The sequence below is a fragment of the Kryptolebias marmoratus genome, linkage group LG7 (assembly GCF_001649575.2).
Source record: "Kryptolebias marmoratus isolate JLee-2015 linkage group LG7, ASM164957v2, whole genome shotgun sequence".
NCBI lineage: Eukaryota > Metazoa > Chordata > Actinopteri > Cyprinodontiformes > Rivulidae > Kryptolebias > Kryptolebias marmoratus.
In genome coordinates this window covers 14,348,753-14,366,289 of record NC_051436.1, presented here as the reverse complement: position 1 = coordinate 14,366,289, position 17,537 = coordinate 14,348,753, and the positions used below count along the sequence as shown (strand labels likewise).

At 42.8% G+C, this 17,537-nt stretch overlaps 2 protein-coding genes across 5 annotated transcripts; both read right to left on the bottom strand.

Annotated features, from left to right (window-relative positions):
• Positions 1–210: 210 nt before the first annotated feature.
• On the bottom strand, positions 211–8,877 carry rbm14b (RNA binding motif protein 14b). Of its 4 annotated transcripts, XM_017437235.3 has the most exons (5): positions 8,701–8,875; positions 8,326–8,485; positions 4,929–5,281; positions 2,593–3,637; positions 211–2,437 (listed from the first exon to the last, which is right to left on the bottom strand). In XM_017437235.3, the coding sequence occupies exons 3-5, from the start codon at positions 5,275–5,277 to the stop codon at positions 2,128–2,130; spliced, it is 1,704 nt and encodes a 567-aa protein (XP_017292724.1). In that variant the 5' UTR covers positions 5,278–5,281; positions 8,326–8,485; positions 8,701–8,875; the 3' UTR covers positions 211–2,127. The 4 variants fall into 4 exon arrangements, with proteins under 4 accessions (XP_017292724.1, XP_017292726.1, XP_017292725.1 ...); XM_017437237.3 differs by lacking the exon at positions 8,701–8,875 and having other exon boundaries at positions 8,227–8,338; XM_017437236.3 differs by lacking the exons at positions 8,326–8,485; positions 8,701–8,875 and adding an exon at positions 7,396–7,525.
• A 1,260-nt stretch (positions 8,878–10,137) lies between these two features.
• LOC108248450 (copper chaperone for superoxide dismutase) lies at positions 10,138–17,202 on the bottom strand. The gene is made up of 8 exons (XM_017437232.3): positions 17,048–17,202; positions 16,779–16,851; positions 15,219–15,356; positions 13,881–14,055; positions 12,590–12,650; positions 12,310–12,387; positions 12,136–12,239; positions 10,138–11,440 (listed from the first exon to the last, which is right to left on the bottom strand). The coding sequence occupies exons 1-8, from the start codon at positions 17,174–17,176 to the stop codon at positions 11,281–11,283; spliced, it is 918 nt and encodes a 305-aa protein (XP_017292721.1). The 5' UTR covers positions 17,177–17,202; the 3' UTR covers positions 10,138–11,280.
• Positions 17,203–17,537: the final 335 nt, after the last annotated feature.

Below are 17,537 nucleotides of genomic sequence, written 5' to 3'. Positions count from 1 at the left end.
CTTGGAACTCTTCTCGGTTCGGTTTCCATGAGTTAAGAGACCTGAGGAGAACCGCACGGTGACTTACTGGAGATGAAAACAGAGAATAAACTGAGATCAGTTTGAGACACTTTGGGACTAAAATGCAACAATAAATGCTCTCGCCTTTTGCAGGACAGTTGCACAATTGCCGCGATTTATTTGCAGCTACATATATACACAATTGTGTTGTAAATGCCAATTCATCGTGATTCAAAGGGAAAATTAATATCTTTTTTTTTTTGCAATTTTGTGTCTCCAACTAGTCACCAAAAGTCACAACCCACCGAGATACTAGCTTTCGGACTTTAGCATGAATGGAAAGAATACAGCACAGTTTAGGGTTTTTTTTTTTTGGTTGTTAGTTTGTGTTCTGAACTCTATCTCAGTTATCTAGATGTGACAAATCCCACCTATAGGATTCAACAACTAAATACTAAATAAAACAGACACTAAAATATGTTTGCAATTAGGATCTAAACCAGGTGTGGGTAGCTAAAGAATGAAAAAAAAAACAATAACAATAAAAGGGATATCTTGGGGGCACTGGAAGACACTGCTCCATCTCTCACTTCATTGGTGCTTTCGCTGTCGTTTCTGCTTAAAAAACCAAAGGTTCGTTTCGAACCCACAAGGCTCAGGGTTTGTGGCTTTTGAACAACCGTTTGAACTGAAACAGATCGAATACAGGTGTGCAAAGTCGAAGAGAAAGCGTCACCGCTTGTGGGTCCCTGGATTCCACGCTCCGAGTCACCCCACCTAAAACTGAATTCTTTAAAAAGTAATGCCAAAAGCACTTAAAAGTAGGAGAGATCTCTCCATGTAATGCACTTCACTCAATGCGTATAGGCACATAACTGACCTTGTCACATAAGTTCATGATTTATAAAAGGATAGAATTCAAAAGATCCTTTTGTAAACAACTAATTCAGTAGTTACACATTTTATCCCTCCACTTGCTTCCTCATTACATCCCAGGTAATATCGCATGTAAACTATATTGATGCAAACAAAACACATACACTATTCCTAGTTTTTAAAAGGCCTCGGAACACTAAAAAAGAAACTTAGTGCAGAACATCTTTAACGAAAAAAATGGAAATGAAATTTGTCTCTGCTGTCTTGCCTATTGAACCGCTCAAACCAAAACAGGAAGAGGACACAGCCGACAGGATGAAATGTACTGAAAAACACTGAACAAAATACAATCTATACTGAAATTTACACTAAGAGGTAGGCAGCTGTAAGTTAGGAAAAAAGAAAGAGAGAGGTGGAGCAGTGGCTTTCGGTGTTGTAGTTTAAAAGGCGAGGGATGGGATTTGGAGAGAGGGTCGAGGAGAGATCCAAACAAACGTTACAGTACGTATATGTGTGCTTTACGGTTTTTGTTTTTTTTTTTTTCTCTGCAAGGCGCAGTCTTAGCTGCAGCAGTTGTGCGTTGCAAGGTCAGGAGCCCGCACATCTCCACGTGTTCACACACACACACGCGAGCGCGCATCATATCCAAGACAAACATCCCGCAAAAACGCGTTAACCTTGGTTCTGTAGGACACAGTACAGTGCAGCCAGGACACAATATGTGTTAATCTGACTTCCCACCTGAATAGGTTACAAACTCATCAACATAAGGCAAAAAAGGTTTTTCAAATTAGCTGCCCAAACTGATCATCTAGGCCTCAAGAGAATGGCTGATGTGATTTACTGGAGATTTGGCCTTCGAAAATCATAACTGGGTTGCAGAAATAAAGGCATATCAAATAACTGACTGGGTCAGCCTAATACTGGCACAAGTGTGAGACTGGCACAATGAAAAGGTAAAACGGAGAAGCACGAAGAATGCCCGTACAACAGATGAGAGCCTCCCTTTCGGGCTGCACTGTGCGTGCGAAAAACTGGACCAAGGTTAGCTGATCAAGTCCCTCATAAAGCACATTGACAAACCAAAAGGGCCCCCCAGTTTAAAATGCCCCAGCTTGCACACTTGAGAGTCCCCAGGCACACAAACACGCATACATACAGCGGTGGTCAAGTTTGAGTGGAAAAAGGGTATGTGGGGTGGGGTTCAGGGCAGAAAGGGAGAGGAGCGGGGGGGCAGACAGTTGAGTGCAACTATCGGAAGGGGGGCTCAGGCGTGTGAAGGGAGAGTTCGGGGCGGTGGAGGATGGCCTCCTTGCGTGTGGGCGGCGGCAACGGCGGCTCATACACCCTGGGCGCAGCGATAGCGGCTGCCACTGCCGCAGCAGCGGGGACCACTGGCCTGAGCGTGTCCAACGCAGCGACCGGCTGGGCGGACAACCCGGGTACGCCGGGAACTCCTGGGACCCCCGGCATGCCAGCGATGGCCGTTACTGTGCTCTGTGGGTAGGCGTACTGGAACTGTGGGTACTGCTGCAGCTGCTGGTAGTACTCTGCGTAGTACCTAACACAGAAGAGGAGGAGGTGGAAATGAAGTGCAGGAAAGTTTAAAACCTCAACAGTCATTCAGAGTTTAGGAGATAAATCATCCAACTGGTGGTAAAACAGACCAATAATGTTTGAGTGGTCCTGCATTACTAGTGAACACTCACTTCCTACCTGGCCATGGGGTCCTCTGCAGCCTCTAGTGCCTCTTCAGCTGCACGGCCAGCTGGTGTGGGGAGCAAGGGCCTGCGTGGTTTGGCCCTCTGGTATATAAATGGCTTCATCACAGGGTCTGGTAGCAGAGGTGCCGACCTCCGCAGGGGACTACGATCCCTCTCACCAGACTTTGCCACAGCCACTGCTGCCGCTGCAGCTGCCGTCTGGTCGGCCACAACCTGCTGGCCCTGGGCAAAGTAATGAACCTGCCTGGCTGCCTCAAAGATGGCCGTGGCAGGGTCTGCTGCTCCCATGGCGCTGATATGAGCGTAGGCTGGTGTGGCTGCACCGTAAATTGCAGGCGCGACAGAGTAAGCAGGATTGACTGCAGCCGCTGCAGCTGGCATTTCTATTCCCGGAGCAGCAGTCAGGTAGACAGGAGGGTTGCCCACAGTTGGGGTGTACACCGGAGTCGTGTAAGCGGCAGCGGCGGCGGCAGCAGCTGCCGCAGCTGCTGGAGACGCAGCCACCTGGCCGTAGATATTGGGTGTCATTGAGCTGTATACCTGCGTGGCGCCTGACGTAAGAGCTGCTTGACTGGCCACCGTCCCGTAGAGCTGATTGGCAACATTGGCACCATACACCTGACTGGCAAGAGCACCATAAACAGCTGGGTTCACTGGGTTTCCATCAGTGCGTGTGCCAGTGGTAATCCCTGTGAGAGCTGCGTATGTGGGGTCAAAGGTGGAGGTGTTGTAGACTGAATTGTGCACACTTTGTTGGACCTGCAGAGGTAAACCGGCAGCTGCAGCGGCGGCAGCAGCCAGGACTGCGGCCTGACTCTGATACTGCTCCAGAGAAGGTTTCCCCACAGGACATTCTCCAGCGTAGTGGCCCTGCTTCCCACAGTTCACACAGGGGATTTTCCCTGTAGGGGTCTGCTTGCTGGGCTGGACCTTAGATAGCTCTACGGACAGGGGCCGACCTTTGAAGGAGGTACCATGCAGAGCCTCAATAGCCTGAAGAGCATCTTCTTTATTTTCCATGTGAACAAAGGCATAGCCTGCAGACGACGGCACAAGTCACACAATCACTTTACAGGTTCAGGTTTTATTTTATTTTGAAAATCTACGCTCTTTACTCTTGCTTTGTTGCTTTTATTCTCTCCAACAGTACGTTGGCATTGCACCTCCATGTGAATCCTGTTTGAAAACCTTGGTCTACTTTTACTGTTCAAAAGTGGTGCAAGACAGGTTGACATAATTTGCTTGTGCTAAACTTCCCTGGCTTTACACAAATCTGTTTCTTGCTTATTTTCTAATATTTAAAGAGTCATGCTAAAATGCAAATTCGAATAATGAATACAGCAGTCGTTTTGTTAACCGGCTGTTTTTTGCCCCCTATTGACACATGGAAATAACATGCTGCCAACACTTCCACGAGATGGTAGTAATGGGCCGAGTTGTTTACCAACCAGCACGGTCCTTTCTAGGCAGGGGTGCTGTGTTCAGCCCAACACCTGCCTAAAACAAACCCATTTTGATTTTGCCCCCATAGTTACATTTAGAACGGATTACAAAGTGGAACTTATGGCCACAGATGAGCGACACCTTTCAGCTGCCAGAATTAGCAGTGGCGTACCCAAAGCACTATCAGCATATAAGCTGTCTATCTATGTTCAGCACACATACATTTGCGTAGTACCATGAATGTTGATCTGTTGAGAAAACAGTGAAAAACTAAAACTCATGCAGAAATGCAGAGGTTTAATATTAAACTAATGTAACCTTCTTCCACACCAATATGTTCATTTTGAAAAAGAGTTGTTGTATAAGCCTGAAAAAGGATAAAAAAGTGGGTGCTCATTTGACTTGGTGTTAGCTCAACTTGGATGAAGACTTTTGCCTTTTTCTCCACATTCCATGTTCTGTGACCGATGACACTGCTGATGAGATACCAACTATTGATGACTATTTGACAGAACATCACTTTGAAAGTGATCAAATATGCCCTTAACTGATTCCGTTCTGCAGTATGTTTTCACTCGGACCACTACTGGGAATGAATCGCATTCAACTCGGTTTTCAGTATAAATACTGTAAATATAAACTTCTCTGTAAATAACTATCTGATGCAAAGGTAACACAGAGTAAAGGTTTGTAAAATACTGTTCACATGAACCGCTAGAAATGTTTTGACACTGAAGTTGTTCATAGAAGATTGCTTCAAAAAAATCTAAATTATTCTTTAAAGCCATTAACGCCTGAAGCACCCTCTGAAATCAAGCCATGGTAACACCCATTTGATGCAAAAACGTAAAAATAAATTAAAATGTGAGTAAAATTTTTGCATACCTTTGACTTTGTCACACTCAAGGACCTTCCCAAATGTTTGGAACAGCTGCTTGAGGTCTTCAGTGGTACACATCCCGCTCAGGTTACCCACAAACACCTTCGTGGAGTGCAACGGCCGCCCCCTCGACTCCTCCACCACCAGATTCCGACCGCGAAACTCCCGCCCATTGAGCTCCCGGATGGCTCGCTCAGCGGCCCCCTCGCCCTGCAGGTGCACAAAGGCGAACTGTCGCAGCACGCTGCAGCTGACGACCTGGCCGTACGGTTCAAAGATGGCCGACAGCTCCTCCTGGGTGGTGTCCAGAGCCAGGTTGCCCACAAACAGCTTCACTGTGTGGCTCTTATCCATGGCGCTGTGGGGAAGCAGATGGACGACCATCGTTAGCGATAAGAAACAGAATGAAGCGCACAGCCGAAACAGTGTCAGCCAGACAAAAAACAAACAAAAAAAATAGTTGGAGTGCTTCTGTCACAACATAAACGTGGACTTCATTCACATGTTATCCGGTGCTGTGGATGAAATCATAGTCTGAAGAGCCAAATATGAAGCACATGTCTGGTATCATCAAGCTTTCACTTAAAGGGATATTTTTAAGTGAAGTTCTATGGAAATGCTATGAACCACTACTATCCTACCTGTTGCAGATAGCTCTTTGAACAACCTCAGTTTGTAGATACAGATTTTTTTTTTGTCTAACATGCGTGACAAGCTAGTATCTAGAGCAAACCGTCAAAACCAAGGTGGGTTGCTGCCATCTTACAACAACTCCAACCTCAGAAAATTTACAGCAGTTTATTCAAACACTGCTCTTTACATTATTGCAAATTTGGCATTACCTAGTTATTTATTCCTGTGGTTGTTTGAAAGCACAACTAGCGTTAGCAGCAAATAGAAGTAGCACGACTGGTTAGGGATGGGCAGTGATTTTAGGATATTCGAAGCCTAGTTTAAATGGACAAATGAGATTGCGCCCATCATTTACAAGGTTTTACCAAAGCAGCTACATCCCCGTCATTCATCCTCATGGGATGATATTAGTCTAAAACCATGGCATGAAAGGCAGCGGGTGACATGCATTCCTTCAGTGAGTAAAGTCTTTAAATTCTTCGTATCTTTTCAACAGAATTCCAGTGGTTCAAAATGGCCGGAATCTCCCTTTCAGTGAGTGAGAATCCAGCCACTCATGACTCCGAGTCACTGAAATGCAAACTCAGACACGAGCTCAAAGGAGCAGGAAGGGCGATATTCAAATGTCTCAATAACCACGCAGGTCATTTGCCTTTGAGCTTCCCACAGAAAGATCCGATAAAACCAGCTGTGAAGCGATTTCTGCGCGCTGCGTTGATTGTGCAGCGAGGACCTTGCAGATTTTTATTCAAGACCTCCTCCTCGCTGTGATCACCCCCACAGCTATGAGTCACACTCGTCCACAGGAGACAAACAGGAAGACGGCAGAGCTTCGGGTTCCCACGTCTCATTGGACTTACAGAACAGACAATAACTTTTATTATGAACTATCTACTAACTACTTCTACATACTTTGTGCTATTTGAGCCACTCATAAATTAAAGAGTTAAGCTCATTCAGCAGATGGCTGATATGACTTTCAATGACTTTTATACTTCTCAAAATATTTACCTTTATTTACAGGCATTTTCCCCATAGACATACACTCCTCAATTTTTCTGAAAACATTGTTCTTTTTTTTATTACTTTCAGCTATCCTTTTGCTACTTTTAGCTTCTATTTTGCTACTTCAAGTTAGCCATTTGTTGTTTTTTAGCTTTGAGTTAGCCTTTTACTACTTTAAACTTCATTTCATTTCGATAGGTTTAGTTTTTAGCTGGTGTTTTGCTACTTTTAGCAAAGCCCTCTCACCTTGGGCTTGAAATAAGCCTTGTTATAATTTTTGCTAGCGTTTTGCTACATTTATTTTTTTACGGAGCATTTTGTTCCTTTTAGCTTCTAGCTACCACTTTTCTACTTTCATCTTTTAGGAAGCATTTTGCTACTTTCAGCTAGTGTTTTGAAACTTTTAGCTAGATTCGTAACCTTGTAGTTAGCCTTGTGCTACTTATAGCTAGCTTTTAGCTTGATTTAAGTTTTAGTTCGGTTTTTGCTACTATAACTTAGCTAACCTTTAGCTTTTTACTAGCATTTTGCTCCTGTTAGCTACCATTTTTTGCTACTTTCAGCTTTTAGCTAGCCTTTTGCTACTTTTAATTTCTAGCTAGCATTTTGCTACTTCTAACAAACCTTTTGATTCTTTTAGCTTTTAGTTAGTATTTTGCTACTTTTAGCTTGCAGTTAGCCTTGTGATACTTCTAGCTAGCTTGTTGCTACTCAAGCCTTTAGCTAACATTTTGCTCATTTTAGCTTTCAGCTTTCAGCTAGCCTTTTGCTACATTGAACTTTTGGCTAGCACCGTGCTTCTTTTAGCTTTTATCCGGTGGTCTGCTTCTTTACCTTCCTAAGTCATTCACCTCCCTGATCTCCGGCTGCTTTTTGACAGAAAACTCAACTTCCGTCGATCGTCATCCTTCAGTCTCTGCAGATTTTCTTTCACCTTTCTCCCTGAACGACTCTTTTTTATGGGCTGTAAATCAAAGGGCAAAAGGAGAACATGTAACCAGAGATTGACATTTCTATTTTCTGGTTTAGGCTGCAGTTAGCTGCTACTGCTGACTGAAAACACCTCCACCAAAAGCTGCTGCTGCTGCTGCTTAAAGAAAAGCTCTTTTTTCCCTCCCCTGTGGGAGAATGGCTGCTGCATTATTAACACCGACTGGGCTCATTTTGAGGAATAATAACAGAGAGAGAGGGGTGACCAGGTTTTCTGTCGACGCAGCACGACGCTGAGCAAACACATTTCCACTGCTGCCGTCATTATTAATGATAAAAAAAGGTTTTAAAGCGGGTAAAAATAGTCATTTAGACAGGCCGGCCTGCTCCAACACCTGGTTTTCTGTTTGACGTGAATGGAGGAGGGGGAGAAAACACAAGGATGCTGGACAGCAAAACAAGCCGAAAAGTGGACATAAATGACAACACTGCGGACATTTAGCCCACCTTGGATAACACGACGAGATAGATACATGCCTAATGACCCTAATGATTAATAAATGGGGATTTTCTTCGGTTAGTTTTTAATACAATGGGCAAACAATCACATATTTCCGCACAGCAGTGAATGCGGAGCAACACGGACCGGAGTGCCTCAACAACAACAACAACGCGGTCCGCCAAGTCTGTCGCAAAGACAAAAAAACAACAACAAAACCGTCAACTAAGACTCACTTTTTAAACGGTATCGGGTTTAATCGCCCCACCACGGAGCCCGTGTGGTTATAAGAGCGCAGAAAAAGGGCGGTGAAATGAAAGTATCTACCATCTTACCTAAGCGGTGCCGCGTTTCAAAATGGTAGCGCCTGCTTCCGTTTGAACGTCGGGCATTCTGCTGCTGCGGAGAGGGGGAGGAGGATGCTGGATCCTCAGGAAATAACTCACCCTAAACCCTCACAAAGACCCCCCAGAAAGGCTCCCCCGTCCTCTGTCCCTGCAGCTCACACACGGGGTGCAGCAAGTGAAGAAAGAACAGGATTAGTCCATTTTTAAAAAAAGCTCAAATATCTGTATACTATACACAGTCGGTTGTGTTATAGGTTTATTTTGCCAAAGATTTAACTAGTTGACTGGTTTTTGGCACTGTAAGGTTCAAATATACCCACAAAGAATCAAAATATGACATAAAAAGTGAAATATCTCTCACACCTTGGCCAGGCTGTTAAAGTTATAATTTAGATGTTTTGAATTTGGAGGTTCTATGGAAAAGTTACGAGCGCTTAATATCTTATCTGCTGTAGATGGCTCTTTGGAGAGCTTCAGTTTGTTGAAACAGGGTTTAATTCCGACCATGGACTGGACGTATCTGGAAATCTGACCGGAACCCGGAAGTTGAAGCAGAAACGGGAACAGCGTCTCCACAGGCTGGTCGGGTAGAAGTGTGTTCATTTAAGTCCCGCCTCCCCTTCATGTAAACAAACGGAACATAAAGTCTGGTTGTTCTTGCCTTGCTGGTTATATTAAAGTATTCATTTTTCTAATAAGTTTAGCTGTAATTAAAGATACCATGATTGTGTGTGGTGGAGTAGGCGGGGCTTAAAGCTCTATATGACTAGTGCACAGATTCTGGTTCTGAGAAACACAACATGGCAGCTCCCGTAAACCGGGTCCAGCCGGCTTCAGTTCCCAACAGCGAGAGAAAGCGAGGACAGTTTGTCTGTAGTATAAAGTTTATGATTCCGATCGGATTGACGAGCTAACGGCTAGTCCGAGAAGGGCGAGACCAAAGTGGAAAGCAACTCCAATCTCAAAACTTTCCGAGATGTTCATGCAAAAGCTGTTTCATAAATCTTTAAATCTTCCAGCAGGGACAATACATTATTATTGTTCCCAACTGAGATCATTCAAAGCGCTGTCTACAGCAGGTAAGATAATAACTGTTCATAATTTTTCCACAGAGCCCCACCTCAAAAGATCTGAACTTGACCTTTAAGTCGCCACAAAAGGGACGTCATGGTGATTATGTCCATCTTTTATATACCATATATAAAATCAGTGGAAACAGCAGTTTGCTTGTTTAGGTAATTTTTTTTTGTTTAGAAATTTGTTTTCTTTTATCCTTCGGGAATTGGGAAGAGAAAAAAAAACACCTTGTAACTTTTATTTTTTATTTTTTTCACACATATCTAGACGCAAAAAAAGACTAAAAGCAAATTCCACATTTCTCAAAACTGTGTAGGACCAAAAATCAACAGAATTTTAGCAGTTCTCTACATTTATTTGTAAGTTGGGTTGTAATCTTTCTTTATTGTTAATTTTTATATCATTTACTGTTTTTTCTTTCCATTTAAATTTACTATGTGTGTTTTCTTAGCTTTTTCTTTCTTATTTTGAACTTGCTTTACATAACTTCACATCACTTATTTGAAAACCCTTTTTAATTTTTTTAACAGTTTTCAGACAAACTGAGCGTCTGTCTGGTTGCATTAAACTTTGAGTCATTTCACTAATTTTACGTGTTGAATAAATTTATTAGTTTAGTTGATCGACACTTTTCTGAAGGTGCTGAGGTTTAGGATGTAGGTAGCCATTTTGAGTATTTATTTTTATTTTTTAAATTCCAATAAACACTCTGAACAACAGACCTTCAGTAATCCTCCAATAAAGTTATTTATTCTACAAAAATAAACACATATGAATAACAAATCACACGGTCCCTCAACAGTCAGACACTGAGGGGTAATATAATTCATTTCTGCCACAAAGAGTCTACTTTTCAATCAATAATGAGGTCAAACTTTGCAGCATCGAGCTGCGTTCAGCCCAGACGCACAAATGAAAACGACAACAATTAAATAATTTGAGGGAAATTCAATAAACTTATTAAGGCATCAACTGAACCAAGACAAATGTCCAGATTTAGACAAAACAAAAAAAAAAACTACTCTCACTCTGATACAGCCATCACAATCATATCCTAATATTGATGTTTTTATAAAGAAGAAAAATGTACGACAGCCAGCAGGTAGTTCTTGTTATACATTCATTTTTCAAGTGAGGAGACAGCTCAAAAAAAAAAAGGAATGTGTAAAAAAAATAAAAATGTTCCCATCAGTTTATGGCCCTAAAGTTGGCTGCAGCAGCAATACAGAAAGTTATCACTCAATGGGGGAATAAGAAAAAAAAAACTAAAGAACACAATCTCTCTCTCGTTTACCCCCCGTTGCTTTTCCATTCTTAATGGAATTGGACTCTTCCTCCTCCTGTTGCCTTTTTAATCTTTATTCCAGCCATTATATGGGTTTTAGGTGATCAGATCTGGGGAAAATTAAAAACATGAGTTGGGTTTTCTTCATAAAGTTCAAAACAAAATCATCCAAATTAACAATGTGTTTATTTGTGACACTGAAAGTAAAAATCTGTGATTCTGTTTTGTGTTCTCTGAAATATTTATTGGCTCACGGCACATTATCCAGCCGACCATTCTTAGCTCTGTACTTACTAGTTTGTCACAATAAGACATTTTGTGATGATATTTTTCCTCAAAGCTTAAAGTGGAAGTAAGTGTCAGTCCAATAAAAAGGCACAAACTGAAAATGCTGTTGTCCCTCCAAAGCTTGTTAGGAACCTTTCACCTGCTTTGGTTCAATTAAAACCTCCAGAGTACAAAACGATCGGTGCAGCATCATCAGACTTTATCAGAAAGAATTTGCTAAGCGTGTTCAGTAGTCTGGTTGTCTGGGAAACCTCAGTGCTGCCGCCGGGGCCGCTGCTTCGAGCGTCGCAGCATCAGAGGTGTGCTGCCGGTGTCTCAGGGTGGGCCTTGCTCCGGCCTTTCCCAGCCACCGGCCGGTCCCTCTCCTCCCACAGCGTGACCCCGTCGCAGGCGCAGATCCTTTTGGGGTTCTGGAAAAGACCCGCCGACCTGGCGATGATCCCGCAGGCTAACCTGCAGAGCAAAGGTGCAGATGTCAGCTTTTATTACACTGTTACTCTGCAAACAATATATAAAGTCTCTCATATCGTAGTTTATTTTTTATTAAAGAACTTCGACCAGACATCCATGTACAGATGATTCTTTTTATTTAAATTTTTACTAAAAATTGGTGCTTTTATACATTTTATATGCAAAACAGTTGAACTGATTAGGTAAGAAACCTTAAATAAAGACACTTCACTGTGATTAAAGCAGCATTCCTTGAAGGAATGCATGTCGCCCACCGCCTTGCATTTCAAAGTTTTACACACAGAATAAGTTAGTACTCAGAGTGTGTGCTGAGTATGACTCTCAGCTACTACCACACAAAATCTGACCTCAATACCAGGAAAATGAGTGATTTACAGCCAGTTTGGTGTTTGAATAAATATGGCAGCCAGCTTAAATATGGCTGACTCTACTAGCTGTACGTCGAATGATTACTTTATGAGTTTCATTCAAATCCATCCATTGGTTTTGAAGATATTTTGCTGACAAACGAACACAAATTACACCCTTCATGGAGGAGGATGATAACTAAAAATTATTAAATGTGGAAAAATTTGGTCAAAAATGTCCCCTAAATTATTTTATTTTAACAATAGTGGACAGAAATAAATAAACAAAAACAAAGAATTACAACTTAAAGCCCATATCGTATCCCTCACCTTTCCCCAGAGTTTCCTGTCTGTTTGGATAACGAGTGACCGCTCCGACCCAGGTCGTCCTCCCCTGCGTCAACAACCAGAGATCGACCAATAACGTCCCACACCTGCACAACAAAGGTGTGTCGTTATGCTCCATCAGGACCGAACACGTCCCTGTGTGTGTGTTTGTGTTACCTTAACCTGGCCGTCCTCTAATCTGAACGAAGCTCTGCCGTCTGGTCCGGCCACAATATTTCCCAGGTCGCCTACATGCTGTAAGAAACGCTGCGTGTAAAAACTAGGTATATTCAAGTGATGTCATGGTGTAAAAATGAGTGACTTAAACTAAAAAATATGCGATAAAATGAAGAGAATGCCCTAACACGCCGTTGTTCTGATCAAACTGTCATAGTCACTTCCAAAGATGAATGATGGGACAATAAATCATTTAGAGCTTTAAAAAAGAAACATGTACCCTTTCAGAGTCGCCTGGGCCTCCATGTTGTTGACTAAATGGGTTGTAGTGCTCGCCACAGCTGCAACAAAAAGAGAACAAAAAAGAAACAACCCAAATGAGTAGTTCCTGGTAGTGGATCATTTAATTTCTGACGACATAATCCAGGTTTGTTACAGACGCTGTCATTTGCCGTTACTAGAACAGAGGACTGTTTTAGCCCTGGAGCTAAAAATGAGATGTAAAACCTCCCTGCTTCTACGTTTTTGTTGTAAACTTGTGCTTTTATCTTCTCCTGACCTTCATTTGACCCCATCACTGCAGAGGAAATGTGTTATGCCAGCACCCAAAGTTAATTTTTGACTGCCTGCTCCTCCTCGCAGCTCCAAGCTGCCTCCTAAAGATTTACGTTTATCTCGTGGGCGCTGAAGCAGCCCTCTACCTGAAACCCACTGAAACGTTTGGTGCATTATGACAGCAGCTGCTTCACGAGACAAACTGCTGAAGAGCTGATTTTAGGAAATGAAAAAAAAAAAGGTTTCACTTGCGAGGCCTTGCATTCCTCGTAGGAACGCAGATTGCCTGTGACTTGTGCCAGGGTTCGAAACAAAGATCATCTTATGATGACAAATTATTAAAGTTAAAGCTGTTTTCACCAAACACTGAGAATAAAGTTTCACAAGAGTAAGATCTCCGAGACCTGGGCTCAAAGCTACGACCACACTACAATATTAACTCTGAAAAAGTGAGATGCAGCCATTTTTTGGGTGTAGTGGCCATCTTGAAGAAGTCCAGCTCCTATGAAAATGTTCTGAGTGTTTCATTGCAATCCTTACATCGGTTCATGACATACAGACAAAAGCATACTCACAAACACAGGCAAATACATTATGGCTCAGCTCTTGCCAGCAGGCTACAATTATAATAAAGTTTTCTCTTCAAAGTTTAAAATCCGTCCTGCAGAGTGATGTTTAAAGAAAGGTAATACCACAGTCAAAGTCCCATTCTTCCAATATTATTGCATTGAAATAAAATTGCCCTTTGCATTTGCTTTTCTTCTGATTCTCAGTTTTATGTTGTCTTTGGTTAAAACTGAAGCCAAATGTAGGCTTTAAATGACTCGCTAACCTTTGCTTTCAGCTTCAAAGTTTAAACATCCCATCTTATTTTAGAACGACGATATTTGCTTGTTTGATCTTCTCATCTACATTTCCTCCCACCCCTGTGCGACAGCAACACGTCAGCGTTCAGCAGAAGGTGTCCCGTGCGCCGGCGTGATAAAAAAAAAACGTCCCTGAACCAACAGTCCCACCTGAGGCAGTCCCGCGTGAGGTCCCCCAGGGTGTGGACATGGAGACCGTGCGGCCCGGGCTCCAAGCCGTCGACGGTCCCATCGATCAGGCAGACCTCCTCGGACAGCTGCAGGAAGCGCACCACGCCCTGAACCGATCCCGCTCCGGATAACATGGCCACGGCTGCACCCAGGTCTGTCGGAGACACGCAGATGATGGAGAAATCCTAACTGCTGGGCCGACAACACGCACAAATGAAAGACGCATGGAAAGTCTGATCAGATCGGTTTAAATTAAAGCAAGAGGCCTTGTTTGTAGCTAAACTAAGATTAACATTTATCTAAATTGTGAAACCCGACAACCAGTTATGTCCAAAGAACAGGAGCTTTTTTTAACCCTTTTAGCACCATAATAATAGATATATTTATTAAACCACCTGGTCTTTCTTGTCTATTTTTGTCAATAATTGTGTCAAAAAATGCCCTGTGTGTAAATAATTTACACCGTTTTTCCAGGAGAAGTAGAACTTTCAGAATCTGTCATTTATTTACCATTCTTAAGTAAATAAATGCCTAAAACTGTGTTATAAGACGAAAAGGACAAAAACGAAATTTAATTTTCTTCAACTTTGTTTAGCATCAGAAAGCCCTGTTTCACAGCTTTCAGGGGCAGTTTGAATGATTAAAATTGCACAAAGTAGCGGGGAATTACGGTAATTTGAAATACACACGCCCTGCGTTGTGATCTCTGTAGTCTTAAAAGGGTTAACAAGAGTCCCACCAACAGCACAGAATACACCCGTCAGTAGGCATAATCCACAGAGCAAAGGGGTTTGACATTTCTGTTACTCCATGTGAAGCTGGAGCATAGACAAGGCTCACCTGTGACCTTTAAATCAATAGGGATCATCCTCAACCCATGAGGTGTCCAGGTATTAAGAGCTTGGACAAGAAATTGTCCAGAGACAGACAGCGCCATACCATAATACATACTGCTCTATCTTAGGACAGGTGTAAAACAAACAATGCAGCAATCAGATCACGTCAGTGTTAAAATATTGATTCAAAGATTCAACCCAACAAATAAGCTGAGACGATGCAAAGACCACACCTGGCTGTCAATACTGCAAAAATATTTCAAGACACAATCCTCACCACCACGTATCCATGCTCTAATCACTCTTCAATGTCTTCGCTATTAGTTGTAGTCAAAGAAGTTCATCAAATAAGCATAATAACTGTTAGATGGACAGAGGCTGTGAAGCTGGATTTTTATCTTGGTGCATGCACAGAAGGATGGTACTGAATTCACGGTCAACAAATGTGTAACTTCTGCTCGTGTCTTTCGTCGGCCCTCACCTCGCTCCGACCCCCCGATGCCCTTCAGCACGGCTCTTCGGCCGGTGCTCTCGATCAGAGCCTGGACTTCGGCGCTGGTAAGAGCCGACTCTACCAGAACCTCCTCGTTACCGACGTCGATCCTGACTGACGTCACCCCTGCGGACACACGAAGACAAACAGAACACGGTGAGAGGTCACCTGAGCACATGGCAGTTGATCGTCCATCCAAAAACCTTCAGGATGATCAGCCATGTTCAGTGCTGTTGATATGTGTGGTGAAAGGCAGGACTGTTAGCTCCAACCTAAGGTTTTTCTAGAAGGACTGCATATCGCCTGCCACCCTGCATGATAGAGAGTTCGACAAAGATCCCACACAGTTTGTTGAGATATTTTGCTAACAGACAAAAAGAGTTGACTTAAGTAGGTGACAGTAAAATGTTAAAGATCTCACACAATGTGTAGTGCTCGGAGTATGTGTTGGGGATGACTCTCGGCTACAACCACACCAGATTTTAGCTCAATATCTGTAAGCTTGACTAAGGTTGCTTAGCTGTGACCGCCATCTTGAATTGGGGTGGCGTCAAAACTTAATCAGTTGTCGAGGTAAAGCCAACGATTGCTTTCTGAAAGGTTCATTCAAATTTGTCCAGTGGTTCACAAGATATTTTGCTAACAGACGAACATGGTTGACTCCAACAGTTCGAGTAAAGATATTAAGCTAAAACCTCACACGATCTGTTAGTGCTTTGAGTATGTGTTGGGGATGACTCTCAGCTACTGCCACACCACATTTTAGCTCAGTGTCAGAAAAATTGACAGAGTTTGGGCCATGTCTGTGTTTGCTAAGGTTGGTCAGCTGTAGTGGCCATCTTGAATCAAGTTGACTCCAAATGTTAGTGAGTTGGAGATGTGTATCTATTGACTAGTTTCTGTGAGTTTCAAGACAACAATGTACAGGTTTGTGATATATTTTGCTAACAGACAGACAAATACAGATAATATCACCTATCTTTCATGGCACCAAGCTAGAAAAACAGAAGTGAAGGTGGGTTTGCTCAATATTAACTCAAAATTAGCAGACATTTTTAATTCAATCTTCTCTGTGTGGATTGGCGTTCTTATTTTGTACTTAAATCTCCGAGCACTTAAAACATGCATTATAGAGCTGCTTTATAGTGTGAATAACTACATTAAGAAATAAACCGTAAGGCCCAAATACACAATTAAAAACAGGTTATAAACAGAGCCTAGTGGTGTGTTCCATTTGTACCCAGGAAATCGGAATTTCTGAGTTCCAACTCAGAAAAATAATTAAAAAAAAAAAAAAATTTTCATTTCGGTCAGTTTGCATCTTAAACGTAATATGTGTTTGAGTGCACGGACTGTGGAGAAATACATTGTTACCCACTTGTGATGCTAATGCTAGTTAGCCTGCTTACTGAGCACAACTCTTACAGGCTTTCCGACTTGCAACTAGAACGCGCTAAAAACGAGTTCCGATTTCCGAGGTAAAAGGAACGCAGCACGAAATGTCAGCTTCTTCTTCTCTTTTTTCCTGTATTATGTAATCCTCCTCACCTGGTTTGCCCTCCAAAGCTGCTCGGATTTTCTCTCCACAGCTGTCACACGACATCTGCACCGCAAACTCCAGCTGCAGAGGACGAATTTGACAGTGAAACACCCGCTACAAGCGAACAAACACACATACACACGGCTGCTGATTGTGACTGTAGCGACACAGCAGCTTACACAAAAAACAAACACGTTTCTGAATTAAAAAGCTGTACAAACTACGTCACAAGTCAACAAAAGACGAGGTTAAAGCGTCATGAGTAGAGCTGCCAAACCTTGGTCGGCCTGTCCGAGTCCATGTTGTTGCCGAAGTTGGCCGCCTGGGCGACAAAAACGGACTGAATCAGAGCATTTCCCAGTTTTCTGGAAACGGAAGTGAACCTAGAGCTGATTGTCGCCGCCATGTTTGTGAGGTCAGCGTCGCTGGCGCATGGTGCTGCCACCAGGTGTCCATTCGGCGGTACTGCAGTGGTTTGTTTGTTTGCCCTAGACGTGCGTAGGCTTGTCTTCTGAGATGATAATAGAGCCAAAGAAAATACACAAGGAAGACAGAAAGTGATGACAGCCAATGAGAATTAGCCTCTGCTGTTTCTGTTTGTAGTTTGCACCTCTTTCTGGTCCATTTATATTAACCTGTGCTGGTGTTTTGTTACGTTTTTACTGTCATTCTGACCTATTTTTGAGTCTCTGCTGTGGTTTGGAGGAACTTTCTGTCAAATCTGAGTCATTTTCAGACTTTGTCACAGTGAATGTTTGCACCTGAGC